The 24,537-nt window shown below is 50.1% G+C and overlaps 2 protein-coding genes across 5 annotated transcripts in view; one reads left to right on the forward strand and one right to left on the reverse strand.

Moving 5' to 3' along the window:
- Positions 1–24,537, forward strand: part of AdamTS-A (ADAM metallopeptidase with thrombospondin type 1 motif A) — a 638,686-nt gene that overhangs the window by 390,545 nt on the left and 223,604 nt on the right. The gene's annotated exons all lie outside the window — the stretch shown is intronic.
- Positions 20,161–23,931, reverse strand: LOC146180320 (uncharacterized). Its single transcript, XM_084579620.1, has 3 exons — positions 23,923–23,931; positions 23,213–23,493; positions 20,161–20,989 (listed from the first exon to the last, which is right to left on the reverse strand). Exons 1-3 carry the CDS (start codon positions 23,929–23,931, stop codon positions 20,206–20,208), a joined length of 1,074 nt encoding a protein of 357 aa, XP_084435746.1. The 3' UTR covers positions 20,161–20,205.

Consider the following 24,537-nt stretch of genomic DNA (forward strand, 5'->3'; position numbering starts at 1 on the left):
ATATTCTAGGCACTATATTTAGAGATACCAGTGTCCGGGCGAATAAACCGGCGGTGGAAACTAGCAAAACACGACTGGAAGATTGGTGGCCTAAAAGCAGAGAAGTGACATAATGTTAGTAATGTAGAAACAAACAATTTAAGAAATAGAATGATGGTTTAGTTAACCAATCTAAAACAATAAATAAGATATAGGGAGAAAAATGAGCATGATAGCTACTGCTATCACCTCGTTTCAAAGGGGACGCTCCTATATTCCATCCATCCCATCCATCATCATGCAGGCGCAGCCACTCTTCCTGAAGCTCTGGGGTTTAGAGATATAGTGCCTAGAATATATATTCTAGGCACTATATTTAGAGATACTAGTGTCCGGGCGAATAAACCGGCGGTGGAAACTAGCAAAACACGACTGGAAGATTGGTGGCTTAAAAGCAGAAAAGGGACATAATGTTAATAATGTGGAATCAAAAATTCAATAAATATAATGATGATACAGTTAATCAAAACAATAATTAAGATATAGGGAGAAAAATGAGCATGATAGCTACTGCTACCACCTCGTTTCAAAGAGGACGCTCCTATATTCCATCCATCCCATCCATCATCATGTAGGCGCAGTCACTGTTCCTGAAGCTCTGGGGTTTAGAGTTACCAGTGTCCGGGCGAATAAATCGGCGGTGGAAACTAGCAAAACACGACTGGAAGATTGGTGGCTTAAAAGCAGAAAAGGGACATAATGTTAATAATGTAGAATCAAAAATTCAATAAATATAATGATGGTATAGTTAACCAAAACAATAATTAAGATATAGGGAGAGAAATGAGCATGATATCTACTGCTACCACCCCGTTCCAAAGGGGACGCTCCTATATTCCATCCATCCATCCATCATCACCACCATTATCATCATCACGCGCCAGAGCCTTGTCTGCTCCTACGGGATATGGCTTGCTAATACGCATCCGGCTACTCCGGTTCAGTGGCCGGGCGACTTGAGCACAACCATCGCGTCGGCTGCGTCCTTCGTACTCCGAGTTGGTTCTTCATAACTTAAACCCTGCAAACAATAAACCAAATTTTTTTCTCACAGCACGCTTAGTCACCGACAGTCACCTATGCATGCGCCTGTCCGTTCCTTAAAACCGAGATTATGGACCTTTAAAAAAAACTGATTTATAAGGCGCAGTAACTGTCTCACATGTTTTCTGTGGACACCGCAACCGTGCCGTAAGGGAAGGGAGGAAGGTGGGAGTGAAAGTGGACAGAGAGAAAGAGGAGCCGTAGTGGAGGGCTACGGAGTAATTTCGACCACCTGGGGATCTTTAACGTGCGCTGACATCGCACAGCACACGACGCCTCTTCGTTTCGCCTCCATCGAAACGCAGCCGCCGAGGTCGGGTTCGAACCCTGGTACTCCGGCACAGTAGTCGGTCGTCTTGCCACTGCATCGACCCTTAATGTCAGTTGTTGCAATTGTAGCAAGAAGGAAAAGAAAATGCACGTGCCTGCTATTGGCTCTGTAGCTGAGCCACCTCCGCTGCCTCATGCGGACGTAGGAGGACACGTTAAAGATCCCACGTGGTCGAATTTACTCTGCAGCCCTCCACCTACGCTCCTCTTTCCCTCCTTTAACTTTCACTCCCTTTTCCTACGGCGTGGTTTAGGTGAGGCAGATACGGCGCCTTTCCCTTCCTGTGAACCAATTATATATTCACGATTGTTCGCTTCGTGCAAACAGGCCAGCGGGACCGCCGAGGCCGGTATAGAGCCCGTGTGCTCGACCTCCGAAGCCGAATGCTATAGAGTTGGTTCGTAGCTGATGTTGATTCTGAGGACGGCACGAAAGGGACGAGAACCAAGAAGGAACACTAAAACAACAGGGCAGGCCGTCTTCAGAATCAACATCACCGAATGCATCGACTTTGGTCCAGCCAAATATTTAGTTCACTTACCGGCACAGTTGCGGCGGAGTCAGCCTGTGTTGGGCTGTACGCGGCGTCAGGGTGCAGAAAATACTGGCAGGACTGCTCGGCGGCAGAGGGAGCATGCCGAGATAACTGCTCGGCCTCCCGCTGAGGCGTACCCTCGCTGAAGGAGTCCGAATAGTGTGTCCTGTCGAACGGACCCGGGAAGGGACCTACCATGACGATCGACATTGTGCCTTGGTAGATCGCACTGTTAGCGGTTTTATAAAGATGGGGCCTCGGTTGCGCGTGATTGTCCGGCGCGTGCCAAGGAGGCCATTTCAGTGTATTCTTGCGCGCTTCCAGTTGCGGCTGAATCGCCTGATCGGTAGTCAAGACTGCCTCCGTACATTTCGACACAAGAACTGCTCGAAGGACAAGCCAGCTTACGCGCCTTCGAGAAACGACAGCATCAGAGGTGTCAGGCCATCCGCCCTAACCAGTTCCAAAAAACATGCACCCACACTGGCCGTAGGACAGCAAGAGTCAAGGCACGCCAATACAGCCGTGATGTCGACGCTGCAAAATATACTTTTGGCAGAGACTCTATGGGTGGTCACTAACCGCGTAGAAGTACGGTCTCCATTAGAACAGATAGCACTCGTTTTTATACACCACTCTTGACATACACAATAATTACAGGTCCTCGAAGAAGGCAATATCTTTGCAAGCTGCACGCGTATTGTCGCCAATATGTCACATTCCCCAACGTCCGCATCGTATGGATCACGCCTGCCTTCCTGGCAACGAGAGTGCGCATGTGCTCGCCCGAGAAGCAACTTTCCGGGCGCTGTCCGCAGGAAGCGGCGGACGAAACAGAGGACATGTTACGCAATATTACCGTAAGCAGAGAACAACATTGCCACCACCGCACCAAACAAGGTCAAAACTGTGGCGTCAGTACAAACGTATCCTAACTACCCCAAACACTTGTTCTTCCCCAGTTGCCAACAATGCAGAGCTACATTATATCATTCAATATGGGCAACACCACCCGGCAACATTCTATATTTTCCCATTCCGTCCTCGGGAACAAGCCTTGGTAACCAGTCAGCGCCGACTGATGAAGCGGGCCGTGCTAATAGCAAGGGCGGCTGAGTAATCTGTATTTTCCCTGAGACCGCTCTCTCCAGCATCACACCGCAAGGCCAGCGCCAGCTGCTCTAGCGGGCCTGCAGCATAGAGGCGGCACATGGGGAGAGGAAAAGAACACACAGACACAAAAGTTTTTTCTCCTCCTCCCCCAGTCCCGTACCTGAGTGAGGGAGTAGGGGAACTTCCTCTATCTGTGGTTTTAAAGTTTTCAATAAGTGCGAAAGGGCCCATACGCTCACCGACAATAATCTTGGTCGATCGTTCCACCATCGCTTTGGGCAGGGCTTTCTGCAAAACGAGGTTTTAACGCTATCGCCTTGCTATCCTTACGGATATAACCATGCAGGTGTGAACGGGCCATCAATACGGTTTGGCTTAGTGTTCTGTATTTAAGGTCCCAAAGGGACTCGGGCTACGACAGTGAAGGGTTACGGATAATTTCGACCACCTGGCTTCTTTAACATAGCCCAGGAGATGAATAAAATCGGCGAAGCCCTCGAACAATTGTGAAAATCACTTTTACTTCTGCGCCAGGCTCTCTGATGTCCCAAAACTGAAGGTCAGTTAGAACTTCCGGCAGCAGCGCTGTTTTGTGCAAAAGTGATGCGTATTCTCGAACTGTGCAGTTATGTCTCTGCTCGTCAGAAAGCTTTGTAAACGGAGCACCCCAGAATACAACATAAAGTTTAGGGAATAAATACCCTTAGAAATATTTTAATATATCTTCTACGTGGTGGTAATTCCTGTTTGAAATAATTAAAGAGGCAATATATATACCTGGTGTCCCAGCTAACTTGGACCAAGGTTTTAAAAAATACGGTTTGCCCTAGCACACGGAAACAAATTCAGAGATGTTCAGAGTCGCCTATGCTAACCTCCAGTATTTTTGTGTTCACTACTGTTGATTAATTAGTAAATAATAATTAGCTATTTTTAATTATTGGCTTGAGAGAAAAGGTGTACATGCAAAAGTTATAAATCTCGAAAAACAGACACTAAATAACACATCGTCGGCGAACATCCTAATATGGCCAATAATGCAAACACGGGGGCAGTTGGTTGATCATACACTTGATAGACAAGTGAAAGACAACACACGAATGAAGCGCAAACAGCATACATGTTTAGTCGATAAAATAAACAGTTGTAAGTTTGCGCTTCATTTGTGTGTCGTCTTTCACTTGTCTATCAAGTAGCGCAGTATTCCCCAGTGTCCTAATATGGCAATCTAATTTATCATGTAGATCGTTAATATAAATTAGAAACAGAAGTGGCCCAAGGACGGATCCTCGGGGCACGCCTGAGGAGACTGGTAAGAGGTTAGACATTTGAATATTGGCGAGGACTGACTGGAAGCGGTGAGTTAAGAATTCTTTCATCCAATGTCGGGATATAAGTTTAGGCGAGAAAGTTTCAGAAATAAGTGGTTATTAGGTACGTTGTCAAATGCCTTAGCGAAGTCGAGGAACATTGCGTCAGTTTGAAGGTTAGCATCAAAGTTAGCATGCAAGTCATGAACGAAAAATGCTAGTTACTTTCTTTTGCAAAATCCACGCTGCGATGAGCGAAACAAATTATTTGAATCCAGAAACTGCATCTTAAAGAATAAATAACGTGTTCCATGAATTTACATGGTATTCTGGTCAGCGATATGCGACGGTGTTAAGTGGTGAATCATTGTTGCCAAACTTGTGGACCGGAATGATCTTCCCCACTTTCAAGTCATGGAGTATGACACCTGTAGAAAGACTGCGAGAACAGCAATTGCAAAAACTGAAGTATAATTGACATTTTCTAGTGCCTTTATGTCGACGTCGTCAAAGCCGGCAGTCGACAGTTTTAGTTCGTCTATAAGGCCGCTTTCAGAGAATGTAACGGCATTTGCTGTGGAGATCCTGTTCATTAGTGAATACAGATGCAAAAATAACGTCGGAAACTGAAGGCAACAGGGATTGCGGGTTTAAAAGCTGACAAAATTTAGTCGGGTTATGTTTGGCAGGTCGGTATGATAAGATTAGCGTTTGGCGTTTTTTTACAGCGACCGGTTATATTGTCACGTGGTGGTGACAAGGTCGATGACACAAATGAAGAGTCGGTGATTGCACTGAAGAAAATCTTTATTGGGCTGACTTGCGCCCGCAAAAGAACTAAGCAACTCCGCGGCGGCGATAGCAACAAACGTGCACGTCGATCGTCGAACAAAGATTGCCCGTCGCACTCGTCAACGCTCAATTTAAAGGCTGCTGAGAACAATCTAGATAACGTCGCAACTGCTACAGCGCGAGCTGAAACATTGAAGGAAGACACACGAGTGGCCGGAATCCTCGAGGCAGATCTCGGTGCATCTTGCGCTACAGCGAAACTGATAAAGGTGCGACTCGCGACATTGAGCATTAACAAACAAAGAATACAGAACTGATGCGCGATCCAGAATCAGAGTGATAAGGCCGCATGCCGGCGGCTGTTAAAAAACAACAAAGAATAGTATATAAGAGAAATGCGCAATAACTTAGACATGACACAGGAAGAAACACAACAGTTCACGAGCGCAACTACCTGCTGTTTAATTGGGTGAAGCAACAACAGCATATATACAGAAAAGCAGGGCATGCGTATATATTTTCTGTATATATGCTCTTGTTGCTTCACCCCATTAAACAGTTGGTAGTTGCGCTCGTGAACTGTTGTAGTGTTTCTTCCTGTGTCCTGTTTAAGTTATTGCGCATTTCTCTTATATACTATGCAGAACCAACTAGCCCGACCACACGCTCTTCTGAACAACAAAGAAGGTTTCGCGGCAATATCTTTTCAGCAGCGCAATTATTATTCCATGCGCAGTCATTTTCAGTCCGTTTGGCACTGCGGAACAAAAGTTTCTTATTGTTTGTAAGCTTCCCAGGGCATTGGTGAACCATGGTTTCTGTTTGTTTGCGCGGAAGCTGCATTGGGATCATATTGTTAGTAAGTTCGTTCAATGTATGAGTAACATCGAACAATTTTCGTGTATGGTTCGTTCTTGGAAAGAGCGCTGAAAGATGGAAAAAACCTTCCAATGCCCTGTTTATGGCCTTGTAGGTTGCATTTTATGAGAGTTTTTTAAGTTTCTTTATTGTTGGAGTGAATGTGAAAGACGCATGGATGATTTGTGATAATTCGCAGAGATAAATGGAGTTGTGGCTGTCAGGTGGCTCGATAGTATAAGGTCAAAGACATTAGCTATGCGTCTAGGCAAGGTAAGATTAAAGATTAAAATTAACCACTATCTTGCTTGAGACTGCCTAAAAATAGGCTGATGAGGGAGGGTTATTCTAATCTATTCCAGGATCGTTAAAATCTCCAAAAAGTAGAACATGTGCATTTTGTTTTAAGTTCGCTAAGAGTGTAGTGCAGCTTCGAGGGAATTAGGGGTTGTATAGCAACACCAAGTAGTGCAGATACTGGTGTGGCGAGATAAAGCAGGCGTAATATGTGGAACACTATAGTTGATTGCTGGTAGCGATACGGGCGCCTCCTCCTCGGGGCATTGCGATCAGCACGGAAAAATTAGTTGGGCATAGAACTTCATCATTGCCCACATTACCGCTAAGCCTAGTCTCTCATCACGAGCAGGTTAAAACACGAGCCTAATGAAGACTTGAAAGCAGACTGCGTATGTTGGTATAGGTAACCGAAAAGGAAACATATTCTGTCGAGGAGAGGGAGTATGGCGAGGATTAGATCGGTGCGGTAAGCGCTATGCTATTTCTTTAACCGTGTCAGTGTCAGCATCAAAGGTGTAGCGTTTTTGCCGATAAATAGGATATTGTACCACAAAGAAAACGGTCTTGTTTCTGCTCTTGCAAACGCGACAAGATACGGGCTTTTTGAAAAGAGCGGTCCTTCATCGTGGGACCTTTGGAAAGAATAGTTTCGTTTTGAAGCAGGCAAATTTGACCATAATTGACCGCTGGCGGTCGTCTTTATGTCATCCCGAGCTATGAGCACGCTCTGACAATGCTTAATATTTCTTCAAATTCGATTATTGATTCGCGGGAATCGGAATCTGGAAGGCCATAAAATATCACGTTGTTGCTGCGTGACCGGTTTTATGTGTCGTCTATTCGAGCCTCAAGAGCAGCCGTGTCAGCGGCAACAGCCTGCGCGGATTCTAGGTCAGATTTTAGAGTAATAATAGGGAGCTTTAGTATAGGGGGACCCAAGGCTTGGGGCCCCCAAGGAAATAGCGTGCGGCGGCGCAACGTGCTAGCCGAGCGGCGAGATTTAGAATAGGGGTTTTCCCGACGCAGCGGAGCCGGGCTTGCGTTCGTCGATTGCAGCGCCACGACGGTAAACCAAGAAAACGCATTTAAATATATAAGAGCCAACAACGCTATTTTGTTCATCAAAAAGTGCTACTATTGCACAAAACTATATTAAAACTACCAGTTATATAAACTGTTTTTGTCATACAAGACGAAATCGGCCAATTGTCAATCCAGGCCGAGGCCGGGAAAACTCATTTGAACCTTCCGCGCTTTCCGCCGTCTGGTCCCCATGGCAACCGAACGAGGCGAACTCGCTAGGCCTAGCAGCTCGGTAAATCCGGAAGCAATCAGAAAATTTAGGGCGTTTTATTGCTAAAATTTGGTGGTGCGGGCATCATGAGACATAGCATAAGCTTCGTTGGCCTTTCGTTTGCCATGAACGCGTGACACCATGGAGCGGTGACGACGAATGTGTGCCGAGGCGAGCGGCCGCCGCTTGGCCGGTCGCCGCCATGTTGCCGTAACCCAAGCGACCCAACGGCGGCTTGGGGCGAACGCTATTTCCGGACGCCCCAAGCTCCTTGGGGGCCCCAAAGCTTGGGGCCCCCTATTCTAAAACTCTCTAATGTCTTGTAAAAGACACTTGAGGTCTGCCAGGCGCTTGCTCAGATCGGAAATGGTTAGCTAGACAGAACGCGCCTGTGCGATTATTCGGCTTTGACCGGCTGACAACTTGTTGAGTTCAGCAAGAACACGATCAAGTTTGTCCGGACCAGGGTTCGTCTCAATATTGCCGCATAGTGGTGACAAGCCCTGTAGCCCTAATTGAAGACACTGGTACTTGAATGAAACTCTATTGGGCGCCCGCAAAAGAACTAAGGGAATCGGCGTTAACAGCAAACGCGATCCTCGAATGCCTGTTGGATCTATTGGCATTCAATAAAGCCGCAAACGGTGACTAGAACAACCTGGAACATTGCAGAAACATACGCGAGTGGCCGGAATCTTTCAGGCGCGTCTGATAAAGCTTCATCTCGCGACAAGGAGCATGAAAAAAAAAAGAAAGAATAAAGTGGAAAAAGAACTGAATGGTTTGCGGCATCACTCCCGTCTTAAAAAGGCATAAAAATAACTTTAGAGCGCGTAATAAGGTTTGAGGCGCCATTGGGAAGCGGTTGGGGATGAGTCAAGCTGGCGTCGAAGTACCGCCGCAGGAGCTTTTCACCAAGACCGACTGAAATACAGACCTGCACAGATAGCACTGCTCCAGCACGCACCTTCTAGTTCATAGCCTTTGCCGCTAGGGAACGAACGCTACGGGTAACCTGGTGCTACTGTAAACCTGTTAATAAGAAGGGTCTATTAGTTCTGTCATTTTTCTTCGTCGTTATACTTTATTTATCTGTCCACGCTGTAATGCACAAGCACCTGTTCTGCGCATGTGCAGCGAGTAACTGCAGTGACGCCGCACAAAGCGGAATCGCGGTATGTCTTCTAGCGAGAGAAAAACAATATAAAGAGAAACACTCTCCGCTAAAATACAAAAAGGCAAAATTTTAGAAGTATAACTTGGGCAAAGATCTTTTTTTTTTTTAATTTGGGTACAGTTTGTTTATATTAAATTGTGTTTTGATGATGATGAAAATGATAGACGAACAGGTCAACCGAGCGCCCTCAACGACGAGAAAGGTAACGAAAGTTGGCGCACGAGGTCCCATAGGACCCCGTTTTTTGTGCAGGTCTGTATTTCAGTCGGTCTTGCTTTTCACTCTGTCCGCGGCGGCTTATCGGCGTCCAAACCCACGCTTGTTCTCCCTACTCTGCGTCGCGCCGACGCAAGTTGTATCATCTGGCTGGTCTTTTATGCGCAGCTTCGTCTGCACGCTCGACGTCCAGGTTGTCCTCGTCGGTTACGTGCGGCAGCATTGCGTCGAGCGTCGTCGTGGGCTCCCTAAGTACACAAGCTTGAACGGGGTCGTTGTGGTCGTCTCCTGGACTGCCGTGTTATACGCGAAGATCACGTGAGGCAGGATGGCGTTCCAGGTCTTGTGTTCGGTGTCGACATACATGGGGATCATGTCTGCGATTGTTTTGAATTGGGACGCTCTGTAAGTCCATTCGTCTGCGGATGTCCTCCTGTGGCTCGTTTGACTTCAAGATGACCTGCGCCGCAAATTATGATCCGTGATGAGCACTTCCGGGCTGCCGTGTCGCAGGAGAATGCTGTGCCATGAGGCAGGGCTTTCGCTACGGCGTAGCGGGTAAGGTAGTCACGATGTTGCCCGAGCAGATCCATCCCAGTTTGCTCAAGTGTCCTGTTCGGGGGTGTCTTGCATCGCTGACATGTTTTCCCGTAATGGGCACGCTGCAACATGGACGCAAAGCCGAGATTCCCAGCTGTGGGCTCATCGTGCAACGCTTGCAGAATTTCCTGCCGGGGGATTTTAGGCACAACAAGGCGCGGTCCTGTTAGGTGCGAAGTTCTTCTTCAAGAGGGCGTCATTGCTTAACGCGAACGACAACGAATGAAGCCTGAACACAACAGGAGGGGAAGTGGTCTTGCCTTCCAGGTCTGCTGTTGTGCGAAACTGGTGGCGCTTACCTGTCCTAAGAAGGCCTCGTCGTCCTTCGGGGGAACGTCGACGGGGGCTCGGGATACGCAGTCTGCGTCGAAATGCTTGCGTTGAGACTTGTAGACTACAGAAATGTCAAATTCCTGAAGACGTAGGCTCCATCGTGAGGGGTCTTTCAGGCTGGCGAGCCAGCAGAGCGCGTGATGATCGCTTACCACCTCGAATAGTGTGCCGTATAGGTAAGGGCGGAACTTTTAGGTGGCCCAGGTGATCGCGAAGTAATCCTTCTCGGTGGTCGGCTTTTGACAGAGACCTGCTAGCGTACGCGATGACTTTCGCTTGTCCGCCACTCGTCTGAACGAGAGCGGCGCCTAGGCCGACACTACTTGCGTCAGTGTGAATTTGTCTCGGCGTTTTCATCAAAGTGGCTTAGGACAGGATGGGACTGTAGGCGGCGCTTAAGTGCGTTGAAGGCTTGTGTTCGCGGTGCTTCCCATTTAAAAGGGACATCAGCCTTTGTAAGCTGAGTCAACGGCTCGACGATACGCGAAAGTTCTTGACAAATCGCCGGTAGTAAGCACATTGCACAAGGAAACTGCGCACAGCGTTTTTGTCGGCAGGCAGTGAGAACTGTGCGATCGCAGTTGTTTTCTTCGAGTCTGGGCGAACGGCATCCTTGCTCACGATATGACCCAGGAATAACAGCTCCTCGTAGGCGAAGTGGCACTTTTCTGATTTTAACGTTATTCCCGACAACTGGATGGCATTCGACACTGTCCACAGCCTTTTCAGGGAGTCCTCAAAGTTTGACGAGACGACAACGGCGTCATCCAAGTATAGCTAACAAATCTGTCACAATCCAGCCAGGGCAGTGCCCATTATTCGTTGGAACGTGGCTGGTGCGGAGCACAGCCCAAATGGATACGTTGAATTCGAAGAGGCTGTCTGGTGTTATGAACGCCGTCTTCTCGAGGTCTCTGTCGTCGACCTCAATTTGCCAGTACCGGCTCTTCAAGTTTATGGACGAGAAATGCTTAGCGTTGCAGAGACGGTCTAGAGTGTCGTCGAGGGAGCGGGTAGACATCCTTCTTCGTGACGTTGTTCAAGCGGCGGTAATCAACGCAGAAGCGAAGCGTGCCGTTTTTCTTTTCGCTAGGACGACTGGTGCCGCCTATGGGTGGCTATCCTATGGCTGGATCACGTCTCCACGAAGCATTTCCTCAACTTGATGACGGATGGCTTCGCGTTCACGTGGCGATATACGATAGGGGCTTTGACGAAGAGGTCGGGCGTGTTCGTCTGTGATAATGCGGTGCTTTGCAAACAGTCTGTCGCACCTTTGACGCTGAAGAAAAGCACTCGCTGTATATTTCATGAAGACAGCAAATCCGGTTTTGCCAGTCTCGGGGTAGTGCTGCGTTGATGTCCAACGTGGGCTGTTTAGATAGGTTGCACGTATTGTCTTCGGATTGACGGGAAAGGGCGAACACACACTAGCTCGTCGAGGAAAGCGATCGTCGTGCCCTTTTTAAGATGCCGGTATTCTTCGGTGAAGTTCGTCACTGGCACCTGAGCGTGTCCTCCTCAGATATGGGCGACATCTCTTGCGAGGCCGAGCCCTCTTTCCAAAAGCAACTCCTTCGACGACGCCTTCGGCAGTTCCGATGACTGCGTTTCTCACGTAGGCAACGACGCTTGATCGGGGTGGCATAGTCAAGTCTTCGTTGAGGACATTTAGAGCGATATGATGCATCGATGTCGTCGTGGAAGGTATGGTGTTGTCCGTCGAGAGCTCGACTTTTGAGCGAAGGTCGATGATCGGCCGATGTTCGTTCAGAAAATCCATGTCCAGAATCACGTCGCGGAAACGCTGCTGCAGGACCACAAAGCTGGTAGGATAAGTGTGTCCATTCACTTTTACTATCGCGGTGCACCGTCCTGCGGCGTAATAAGGTTGCCCCCAGCAACGCGGATCAGAGGCCCGTCCCAAGCGGTCGTTTACCTGGGCGGCGAACGCCCTCTGATGGCAGAATAGTTGGCTCCGGTGTCCACTAAGGCGGTAACCTGCGACCGTCGACAGCAATGTCGAGGTCACTTGTTCGTGTCCTCGTATTGCATGTTGTCTTCGGTGCTCGATCTCTGCTTCGTCGTTTGCCCAGGTCGCGGCCAGGGCACACCGCTGTCTCTTCAGTGGGCGGTGGTGTTATTTCAACGTGTGGTCGCGCGGTCGTCTATGTCCTCGCCGTACGTTGTGGCGGTGTATTGGCTTAAGCGTCGTCACTCGTCGTCGGCGCTAGAGGATCTTTGTTAGTTCACCGTTTAGCAACCTCACCTCCAAAGGCTGCTGTCTTTGTTTTCCCCTACGGTGGTTAGGGGACCTTCCTAGGACGTAACTGCGACCTGGAGACGCAAATCAGGCGTTGTACGGCGATGGAGAGCGGTACAGATGGATTTTTAACTACCCACCGCAAGTAGTTCTCGATTTCTTCCGGTCGTTCACCACGATGGGGTCGTGAGGCTTCGATGGTGAAGCCGCGAAAATGGTGCGTCTGTGTGGGTAGTGATGTAGAATGTGGTCGACCTTACCGTAATGGAAGCACTGCGGGCGGTTGTTCGAAGTCCTCCAGGCATCGCATTTCCTGGGACTTGAGGTTCGTTCACAGACTTGGCGGGCGGGGGCCAAGGGGCGGCTTTCGGGAGCAGGAGGGAGCGGTGAGGGCTAGGTGTCTTGTCGTGGAGGCACGCTACGTAGCGCGCTGGCGTAGCTTACGGCAGTGGTTTCTCAGGAGCGGTCGTCTGGGTTGCAGTTGTACCAAGCGCCTGTTGCACTTCTTCGCGGACGATGTTCGTAAGCGTCGCCACTTAAGGCTATTGAGGCGATGGTAGAGCCGGCGAAGCTCTTTCCGGACGACTTTGCGTATTAGTTCTCTTTAATCATTGGTGGTTGCCGCTTCTAGGGGAGCTACGTTGAGTTGTGACGGGGGGTTGTACTGTCAAGTCCGGGCGTCGAGGGTCCGTTCTATCGACGACGCTTCCTTTTCAACTTCGGTCACAGGTTAGGGTGGGTTTCTCACCAGGCATTCTTTGACGCCTCGCATGAAAACAAAAATGACTTTCTCACCTTCAGTCATATTTGGGTTGGCCCGACGGAAGAGGCGTTTCATTCCCTCAACGTAAGCGAGTTTGGGAACTGGGCTTTGGACTGAAGAAAGAGTTCCGCTCTTTCTTTCCTTCGAAAGAAAGAGCGCCAACTGTTTCAACAGTTCCTTCCTGATGTCCCCCACGTGGTTAGCGAAGACAAGTGGTTTTCATACCACTCGTTCCGTCAAGAACGAAAACACGTTTCGGAGATTCAAGCCGTCGTCCCAATTTTTGAATGCGGCAATTCGTTAGTACTTGTCTAGCCAGTCGTCTGGGTCTTGCACCAGACTAGTCTACAACCTATCTGCACCTTTACCAAGACGAAAAGCAAAAGGTTGTCTTATCCAGCAAGCTTACAAGACAGCACTAGGACTATCGAGGTACACCTCAACCGATAGGCTCCTAGCGATTAGAATGCACAATAAGGGAAGCGTGTTTAATATCGCAGTACTCAAAACTGGCGCGCACCAAATCCGGGAGGCTTGTCTTGCTAAGGCATCAATGGCGAACCCATGGTGGACGATTCCTTGCAAATGCCCACAGCAATCAGGTAGGAGCCTGTCCCTAAGAATATGCACCCCATTCACAATTAAGGCTGGCGACTAGCACGTGCACTGCAACCCAAATACAAAGGAAACCATTTGGTTGCTTACGTAGATGCGGCCAAATATGAAGAGACGGACCGAGGTTTCGCGATTTGTGCGGTTACTTGGGCCCGCACCAGAACCTCCGAGGCTGCAGAAGAAACAGCCATAGCGCTGGCCGTCGCTTCTACCGAAGCAGATGTTATAGTCAGTGACTCCAAAAAAGCCATACGGAATTTCGGGAGGGGCCGTCTACCGGCTTCCGCCAGGAATATCCTTAAAAGCTACCCTCCAGTCCCTGGTGGGACTATAGAACTGGTATGGGTTCCGGTTCACTCGGGCAGTCCCGGGAGCGAGAAGGCTCACGAATATGCCCGAGGTTTCGTCGGCCGGGCGGTGAGTCCCTCGAGGGAGGGCTTGCTCTTATTCCATGACAACTCGGCAATTTATTTAGCCTGGGAAGGCGCATCTTTCCTCCACCACATAGTTCATTAAGCAAGGCCCAGGAGATACTCTTCCCCGGCCCCAAAGTATATTCGTATATATTCAAAGACCAGGTTGACCTTAAATGCAAAGAGTGTGGCGTCGACGCCACTCTAGACATGGGGGTGCGCGGCCTATCCGCCACCCGCCGATTTGCAGCCAGCTCCATCTTTGGAGGAGTGGGAGGCCGTGCTGCTCGTACTCCGACATCGAGGCACGGGTCAGAGTGGGCCGAAGAGATCGCCGACAGGACGCAGGCCGTCTGACGCGGCCAACAATCAAACTGAACCCTCACCTCTAAAAACCGATGAAAATAAAAGTTTTCCCATCTATCCACGGATAGTATGTGACAGATACTTCGGCTTTCCTTAAAAAATTTCATCCAGCTCAAGCCGGCTTCCGCCCTAACCTCGAAACTCATGACCGCCTTTGGCTTTTGCGAAGAGTTCTGAATAGAGCTCATCGTAAAGCGCTACCTGACTATCTCCTGGCTGTCGATATACACAAAGCCTTTGACAATGTTCGCTATGAGGTTATCCTGGAAGAACTCGCCAAGCGCTTTCCTAGTACCCGTGCCCAAATCTGGATCCGCAATTTTTTTACATTTTTTACCCATTCAGCTACATGGCAAAGATCCGGGATGGGTCCCCAAAACCTATTACTTGGATAGGGGTTTACCTCAGGGCTCCATTCTCGGACCCATATTGTTCAACTTGGCCATGACACGCGTTGCCGAAAATCTGTAACTCGGCACAAGCGCAAGATTCGCTATATATGCCGATGATATTACCGTCTGGACTGAGGCAGCAGATTATGTAGACAAATATTCTATGCAGACTGAACTTCAGGCGGCCCTTCTTTGTCTTGAAGATACACTAACCAAAATTGGCCTCGAACTCGCACCAGATAAAACAAAATTGATTAGTATCGACGGAGAACATAAAACCAACCCCAGTATGCAGATCCATCTTCACATCGGAGGCAACACCATCACCTCCTCAAATGGGCAAATCCGCATTCTTTGCCTGCCCATCTCAAGCTGCAACAGTCCCCAGAAATGGGTTCATCAGCTACAACGCCTTTGGCCAGTACTGCTACACACTATTCGTCGCCTGTCCAACCGGCACGGCGGTGCGCGGCAACATGCCTGCCGTGCGATGGCCCGAGCAGCGGCGGTCGGAAAACTCCTGTATGGCACACCCGTCCTCCAACTGTCGAAGACTGACTTCGCTAAGGTTGAACGCCTTCATCGCGCAACACTACGTACTATTACCGGTCTACCTAAGTTCACTCCTATAGCCGAACTTGAGCGTTTGGCCGCTCTTCCACCGCTCGCTACCATCGTTTCCGAGTCACAGACGCGTCATCAAATACGTCTAGAGAACACTGTCCAAGGGCGTCGCCTGCTGGCCTGGGATGAACAGCGGAACGACAAAACACCAGCACACTGTATGCATCTCTTTTCCCCCTCGGGAGATGCCAGTAGTCACACGCCTCCATCGCCGACCTATAAACCGCGATTTTGTCATTCCCCGTGAGCTCCTCGCTGCCCATCACCGCACCGACAAGAGCGAATCCCTGATACGACTGACATATACACCGACGCATCGATTACAAGCGAATTTTCATCTATGGGCTGGAACTACGTATTGAACCGGAACTGGTTCAATACGTATTCTTACTGATTCCTATGAAGCTTACAAGGAAATCGCTATTCCGGGTTCACAAGATGCAACTGCTACGGCCATACAGCGCCTCCTTAAACGCCACCAACCCGCGACCAGAACTGTCGTTATTCAGTGGACCCCAGGTCACACGGACGAATCAGGGGGCAATGCGGCGGCACACGCCGCGGCTGCCTTGGCAGGTGGGATGTCCACATTTACTTCCCCACCCCCCTTGCTTCATCCTTACTCGACCTTGGGCGGGCAACACACCCCTTGTCTTGCCCTTATGCACTATACTCGGACCAGTCTTCGTAGCCTCAGTCAGCATCGCATGCAGGTGGCCACACCAGACCCACCTTTTACGCGAAAAACCCACCTCACCCTTTGAATAAGCTCATCGCCCATGCGGCTTACACGCCACGTATTATGACCCGCTGGCGTCAGTATAAAGAGGAAATGATTACGTGCCTCCACTGTACGACTCTAACGCGCGGCGGCATATCTCATCTACTCTGGGATTGTCCTGCTTTTTCTACTGGGTGCTCCGAGATCAAACCTTACCGCCTGAACTACCGTTCCCTTCTAGAAACTGATGCTAACACACAGATGATATTTGCCAAGCATGTCTCGCTTAGTGGCCTGGTTAGAGCAATAGGATTTGAGTGACGACCTAAACAATGAAGATTCTGTCTACTCCCCTTTACCCCCATCCATGTCAATAAAGGACATTCAGTCAATCAATACACGCACTACACGTCCTGCCCATGTCCATTTCTTCTTCTTAATTTCCACTAGAATGTCGGTAACTTGAGTTATTTCTCTGACCCACTGTGCACGCTTCCTATCTCTTAATGTTACCCCTACCATTTTTCTTTCCATAGCCGTCTGCGTTGCCCTCAACTTAAGTAGAACCCTCTCGGTTAGCCTCCACGTTTCAGCACTATAGGTTACTCCAGATGATTCCGCTGGCCGGTGCAGCATCGCCACACTGGTACAGTCTTGAAGAAAGACGCAGTATCTGTCCCTCGCTTACAATGAGCGCCATACAATTTCATATGCATACATTGTCGCCGGGCCCCGTAGGTGAATGCCAAGTGTGAAGCGAAATGAACGCTGTATAAAGACTGATTTCGTTTCGACAGCGCCTCACGCCATTTATGGCTTAAGCGATGACAACCTTTGAGAGCGCATGTTGCAATCGTTGCGCAGGTTACTTGGTTAGGACAGTGTCACAGACGCTGCTTTAATGCTGCGTCTCCTGAACTCCCTGCCGATTACTAGCGTTCGTCTGACGAAGAGTCCCTGCTCACCGCGGTGCCATTGAAGCGTCTGACTTTAGAAATATGAAGGGAGATGCGCACCATCGTCAGCGCGGCGTTCAATGACTTAGGCTGGCAGCCGGCGCAGCTCCGCCTTCGTGGTCGGGTGCATATCATGATTCGCATGGTTGTCACTGATGGCCTATTAAGGCAAAAGCCTTTAATGCCTCATACTGTCGTCCGAAGATGTGTCCGCGTTTCGGATGCATGCCTTATATGGGCCTATGCCAATCACCATTGAATCGATGCCTAATCAATAGCAATCGGATGATCTCGGAACATGATTTAAGGCATTTTCAAGATACTTTCATGATAATTTACGACTAATACTAAAATAGTTGAGCAGATGCCTATAAGAACCCATGCATTTGGAGGTCATCGTAACTATCACTAACCATCTTTTAATAGTTAAGGGGTGTTTAACTAGCACTAACCAGACATTAACTTGTACTCAGAAAGTACTTATGATAGGGTGGCCAGTTTTCCCCATATACTGTGTTTTGGCTTTGAATAAACTTTCAGTTGTAGCGCTCGTCCTGTGGTTCTCTGCTTTGTTGTCTCTTGCGCTGTTTTCCATTCAGTATGTTCCACCAACTCGCCCGTTTGGCTACAGTGTTCAATTATTATTGTCGTGAGGATTCCGCGAGTGACTGGGCCTTTCCTATCCTGTTAACCAATTATAGGACGCCGGTGATGCGGCCAACGAGACGTTTTCCACAAGGGCCGCGCGATGTGCAGCAGCAACGATCAGGCTTTTGCATTTCTCCACTGCACATTCTGAAGTGCTCTCCGAAATTTTATTGCGAAAGCAATACTAATTTCACTTTCAAGCCTTTGCGGTGCGACGGCGGTGCACATGAAATGACGTTTCGCATGACCTCTGTGTGACGTCACGCCTCAAAGCTGGGCGACCAACTCGCGCCGTCCGTGAGAGACGGCGGTGCGCATGACTACGATGCCGCCTACTGCTAAAGATGCTTTCGCAACCTACCGGGCTTAACCAAGCTAAGCCTCTGCCATTTGTTTTTCACAATGACTCTAGAAAGGTATTCGCCTTAATAACTGGTTCAAGGAAAGGAAATGCGTGGTCGCACTTGTTTCTGTGGACACCTGGGCCCGTATTCCGAGTTTACGTCGTTGTTGTTGTGGCTGTAGGAAGAAGGAAAAGAAAATGCACGGGCCTGCTACTGGCTTTATAGATGAGTCACCTCCGTTGCTGCTTGCAGACAGAAGAGAAAATAGATAAGAAAAGGAGGGAGAGAAAGACGCGCGCCGCAACAACAGCCGTCGTTCGCCACAAGCGGTGGCGGGTGCTATGACGGCCTACAAGAGATAAAAAATTTTGTGGCAGGATAGCCTCCGCCACAAGCGGCGGTGACCTACCTGTCGCAGCCCTATCAGGGGAGTACCACTTTACGTCGTTTTCAGAAGTGTTATCTCCCTGACGTCGAATCATATTGGTGGGAACGCCGGAACTGAACGTGGCAGTAACCGACATCCGGTTCTGGTGTTTGCACCGATCAGGCGACTCGATGCCAGCGAGATAACGACAGATGACGACACTTCTGAAAACGACGCGTACCCGGGCCCTGAAGCCTTTTTTGGGGTGCACACGCCGGCGACCGAGTTTTCACGTGGCTAGTAATGCTCTCGCTTTAAAATAGAGAGAATGCATACCACCATGGATGCGCCGAGCTGTCAGGGACGCTGTCGTGGAAAACCAACTGAGAGCCACGCCTCGCACCGTGGTTGTGGTTTTGGTGAGGTGCCACAAGGATCGGTTCTTATGCTTGTGTCTTGAATGGGACCGGGCAGGGATTCGCCGTGACATTGGACGTTCCGACCAAGGCTGGATAAGTGCAGTGCGGCAGGCTGGCCCCTTGAGTCGTCCGTCGCCATGGCTGTGGCGTCAGACCTAGCTTCTGTGGGTGCTGGGAGCTCTGCAGGCGCCGTCCGCCCGGGCCAACGTTATCTAGTAACGTTGACCCGGGCTGATAGATGTTTGAAAATGGCGATTGTGCCCGACCAGCACGAGCAGTTTCGCCACAAGTACATACAGAGGCACAGACCCCAACCGTCTGTATATTTATAAATTATTGTTGTTGTTGTTGTCCTCATAAAAATGGCGCATACCCACAAGGGCCACGACCGGCTATAATCAGGCAGTGATTACAGTTTCTACCACCACCACGTGGCTTTACGAGATTATGATGCTGCTAATAATTATTATGATCTCAGTCGCAATTATAAGTCGCAATACTAATAGTAGGCAAAGGCAGGCCCAACGTTATTAGATATGCGACTCGCTGAGTGTGCGGGACAGTAATTGACAATGTTGCTTGCAGCGGCTTCCATTCTCTACTTTTAGCGAAGAGAAAATATCCTTGTCGCTTATGAGTGTATGCCAATCTTTCCATGCGGGCGTTTGCCATATTTTGAAAGGCCAAGAAAAAGATGCACCATTTTTAGGAGGGCAACACAAGCAGCAATGGTGCGACATGTTCCATAGAGGGATTCCGAAGCTAAGGTTTCACGTTACAGGCTCTCCTGTAGAGTTGTCGGTGGTTGTGTTTTGCAGGCAACCATCTTGTCTCCCTTCCGTTCTGTGTAAGTGATGTCACACATTTGTAAAGCTGGGTTTATGAAGTTTGTTTTCCCAGCGTTCAGTTTAGGGTGTTTCGATGCCGCCATCCGAGCGGCTCGCTTTATTCAAGGGCGCAGCGATACACAGCGCTGAAATAATGCGCTGCTATCGAATCGGTAAAAGGTGCACTGTTATAAAACAAAATGACCGTTAAACCGGCAAATCTGCGAAAGCGTGTAGGTCACAAATCTGCCCACGTGCAGTTGAAGCCAAAGGTCCACCATGGTGGACAGTGTTCATTCGTGAGACCCTGGGTGGGATTGTACTACACTATATGACTCTGCTATGGCTAAAGTTTTGCCGAGTGTGCCTTGTCGCACAAGATTAGTGATCAGGCCTGACAAGTAGTGCTTTGCATTTTGCATACTCATTTTGCATTGGTCTCACCCTACAATAAATTACGACTGCGCATGAATTAGTACATTTTATTAACAACTGTTTTTCTGTTACCGCGTTCGCTTAAACCAGCGGTTCGTTTCATGGCGACGTCATTGACGCACCGTCGCCGCGCCTCCGCCGCTGTCCCACCTGCTGCTGTACCTTTGCGCTCTAGCGCCATTTGGCAGGGGGGCCTTCTTGCGGACAGCTCTCAAACGCTGTCCCACCCCGAGAATGCCCACAAGTGGCCTTCCCAAATCCCAGGCCGTCGCCTCTCGGGGCTCCGTTCTCGATACCGTTTGCGAGGACGGAGCCGTCGGACTCGACACTTTCCTCTTGGTTTCCACGGTCGTCGGTGGGGTGCCGGTTGTCGTGTTGGGCCGTACGGACTGCCCGCTCTTCCTCGTTTGTGTATTGAGTGCGCGCGTGGTCTGCGTCCCAGGATGATAGTCCTGCTTTGGGGATGCTGCCGACACGCTCTCTTGCGGCGTCACTGTGGACACCTTGGCGCTGGGCCTGCGTCTGCCCGGCCCGATCTTGTACGCCATGAAGGCACGCGTTGCCTTGTGAGCTAATTTTTTCGTCAGCGCACCGTCTGACTCGATGGTCCTGCCTCCGCCGGCTTCTTCGCCCGCTGCGGCGCCTGCCCGTACGGCGGACTTTCCTGCGGCCAAGGTGGGACCTGAGGTCGAGTCCGGCTCGGCGGCTGTACCGTTTTGGCCGCCGTTGCAGCGGCACTCGGGGGGCTGTCGCGATGTCGCCTGCTTAGGAATGATGTACTCGTGCTGTTCGTCACCCTCGGAGTCGCCCACCCGCAGCGACATGCTGATGACGCTGGCCGTGCCCACTGTCAGGACGATGGTTAGCACCGCGTACAGACAGAACTTGTTATTTCTGTTATGCAGAAAAAAAGAATCACATGAGAAACGAAAATTCATGGCAAAATTTGACATTGTAGCATTACTGTAAAAATTCGCACCCTTGCCTGTCTGTAGCTCACACCCTCGACGAAAGGGTACCTTGAAGTACTGATGCGCTTTTTATTGGGTGCAGCAAGCAGCGTATCGCCCATTAAAAGGATGCATCACAACATCAATGCACCCTATTTTAGAGGGCTTGAGTTATAGACACGAAATGCACCTTCAAGGGTGTGATTATTTTTACTGTGATATGAGACATTTTTTCTCTAAATAATCTGCGTCGATCTTCCCATTGCTGCGCCACAACCGGGATCTCAAGAACATTCGAAGACCTGTCCTCTCGCTCCCGCACTCCACGGTGCCACGGTGTTAGGAATTACGATCGTACCCATCATGATGCAGCGGACTCACAAAAGTGCAGGCGTGCCATACGCGGCAGAAACAAAGTGCCTGCTAGATCTACTCATCAGATCAGACATAGGGACTCACATATCAAAGCTCACAGACCGTGGTCTCGGCCGCATGCAAACCGGTGGTCTAATTTGGTCCGAAGTGCTCCACATATGGCGTGCTCCATATCCTGCGCGTATTGCTTCAGGACTCTATAGCGACCACATTTCAATTTAGGAAAGCGTCTTTGCTGACAATTGTTATTAAATGCTCAGCTACTGAACCCACCGCGTTCCGGTGAAAGGCTGTGCGATGTCAGTGTAGTACGTAAGGAGGAAAAGAAGCTGGCTCACCACCGCTGCTGCCTCGTCAGGACAAAAATTGCAAGAAACGAGAGAACCAAGAAATGAGGCTTCGCAGCACCGAGTGCACCACGACATGCACAACAGATACAAAATACACAGTCGGTAAAGAGCCTTCGCCACAATGGGCGAAGGCCTCTATGGGCTTGCAGGAGGAGGAGAAAACATTTATGTACGATGATTTGATTTGGAAAGGGAGGTGCGTTTGGTTGTGGAGCTGAGTGGCAGACCCTATTCCGGGACGCCACTGGCCGCCGCCGCTGCCCGAGCTCTCTGGACCAGGAGACGCTGGGCCTCCAGGTCCAAGCTGGATAGGGCCGCCTCCCAGCCCTCCCTAGTTGGCTGTTTTATAGCTTTTATTTTTGTATTTTGCTGGCAGGCCCACACCATGTGGTATAGGTCAGAAACTCAGCATACTTCCCGCAGAATTTGCACCTACCCGTGAATGTCGGGTCCATGTGTTTTAGTATGGCGGCATTTACAAAATACCCGGTTTGGAGCAGTCTAAGGTGGCACTCCTCAGATCTGTCGGGACCTTTGGCGGGTCCCGGGAGTGCCCTCCTGCAGAGGCGTAAATAATTTGTAATTTCCGCATAAGTTATGAGCGGGATTGCCTCTAGTGGTTGCCTCGGTAGAACCGGAGGATTGAGCGGAACCCCGGGGGAGGAACGCTCGCGCAGCCGCGTGAGCGGTCTCGTTCCCCTCTACCCCCTGGTGACCGGGCACCCTAATAACCTGTTTTTTACTAGTAGCCGAATCTGAATTTTTTGTATGTGCCAATAATATTCAGCGGGCGAGTGGCGCTATCCTACCCCGCACGTAATTTCGGCAGGCATGTTGCGAGTCCGACATTATGTAGGCTGCGTCGCAGTGGGTGGCGGCCAGTGCAATCGCGACTTCCTCCAACATTAGCGCATCGTTAATTTTTACTGAGAGCCCGTTCACCTGCCTTCCTTCGTGCACAACAGTAATGCTGCAGATGCCAACCTCGGTGGGACCCGCTGCATCCACGTAATATGTGCCTGTCTGACTGCCATAGTTATTTTGTATAAATGTTGCCTTGGCTTCACGCCTCTCCTGATTAATTCATGTTTTTGGGGAGCGGCTTAACCGTCAAAGTATTTTTCCACACTTCCGGGATGTCCACTCTGTTTTCTGTGGTGGTTAGAAGCCCTAGATTGAGGTCTCGGAGGACTTGCCTGCCGGTGCTGGTCACCGACCGCCTAGCAATTTGGCTTGTTCTGTGGGCCTCAATCAGCTCCCCTATTGTATTATGGATCCCAAGCTGGAACAGGCGCTCCGTAGACGCTCTCTAGGTTTCCAGCCACGCGCACCCTCAATAGCCGGTCGAACATTTTCAGCAGCCCTCCATTCCGGCAGCTTTTTCACTCCCTTACGGCGCGGCTCAAGTGTGGGGCAAATACTTTTCTTTCCCGTAAGCTCACCGCTCTTCCTCGGTCCCAACGCCGGCGTCCACGGAGGAGGACCTCTTCCTGCGGACCCCCGTTGCAGGGTAGACGGTGTCGCTGTAGAGGCGCCTCTTCCTTCGCGCTTCGATGGCCGCGCTGCTGGACGAGGTGCTGGTCGTCTCCAGTATGGCCCCGTCGTACTCGCGGATGCTGCCGCCGCTGCTGTACGATTCGGTGCTTGAAGCGCTCTCACTGCTCTCGCTCTCCGACGAGGCACGCGCAGCACTGGGCACTGGTGGCGGTGCTCCTGGTGTTTTCTGCGCCAAAGCGGTGTCTGTGGTCAACAGGGGGCTTCCTCCGGGAGGCACATCGGAGTAGCTGATGTCGGTACCCGGATTTCAACAAAAACGGGAAATTCTTGTGCGCTGCCGGTCTCCAAAATACAAACCGGGACGACGACAGCGCAAGGCACGCGTGATAGCGAGCGATAGTTTCATCATATATAGCAGCGAATGGTAGGAGCGCGGTGCAGCTGCTGCCACAAGAGTTGCGCCCAAGTGACTGGTTGTTTATCAAATGGTAAGAAACGGAAGAAATAGATTATCGCCTGCCGCGGCACGTGGCGTCGGTCGGGAAAGCGCCTGAGCTGCAGTTGGCCGAAATAAAGGGACAGTGAGCTGGGGAAACCGCCGTGTAAGCCGATACTTGCTCTACGCCTATTGCTGCGACAGAGGTAACCCTATTACCTGGATCATTCCGTCCTCTTGCTGAATTGATGTCACGCCTAGTGAGTGCTTCGGTGTTGCGTGCCTGCGAAGGAGTTGAAGGGAAGCCTCGAAGGAAGCCCGCTCTCATCAACGGACGCCAAGCCTACGCCAAGGATCCGAATCTGAGCGTGGTTCTCGGGCAGACCGCGCGCACGAGAAACGCGTCCTTTGGCAATAATCTTCGTCTTCCTCTTTCGTGTGCACATTACATAAGGGAAGAGCGACGTGTCCGCCGCCCTGTTTGTGAAACGAAAACGTTTTGTTTTAACTTCTTATGAGGCGCTGTCTGTTCGTGCGTTCGCCTAGGCCGGTTTTCGATTCTTAGGATATGCATCCCGAAAAATAATCAGTTGATCAACACATCGTACAGGGTAAATGATTACTGCTTCGATTGCACATTAGATTGCTCAATACGCTTGCTGTGCTCATTACCCGTTGCACATGCTGGTGGAGAGGAGAAATGAGAATGGGTACAATATGCTATTTATGTTAGTCGCTTGCTTAGAGGAGGCATTCAGAGGTCTAGATTGGGAACAGTTAGAGGTAGGGGCGAATACCTCACTGATCTGTGACTCGCTGGTGACATTAGTTTGC

Source organism: Amblyomma maculatum, chromosome 9 (genome assembly GCF_055883805.1).
Source record: "Amblyomma maculatum isolate TAMU_Amacu chromosome 9, ASM5588380v1, whole genome shotgun sequence".
NCBI classification, from domain to species: domain Eukaryota; kingdom Metazoa; phylum Arthropoda; class Arachnida; order Ixodida; family Ixodidae; genus Amblyomma; species Amblyomma maculatum.

What these genes read in the sequence shown, in the direction of transcription:
- LOC146180320 (XM_084579620.1), bottom strand. An exon ending in GTTGGGACCGAGGAAGAGCG is followed by an intron (nt 20,990 to 23,212) that starts GTGAGCTTACGG and finishes TCTGCATAACAG; the next exon opens with AAATAACAAGTTCTGTCTGT.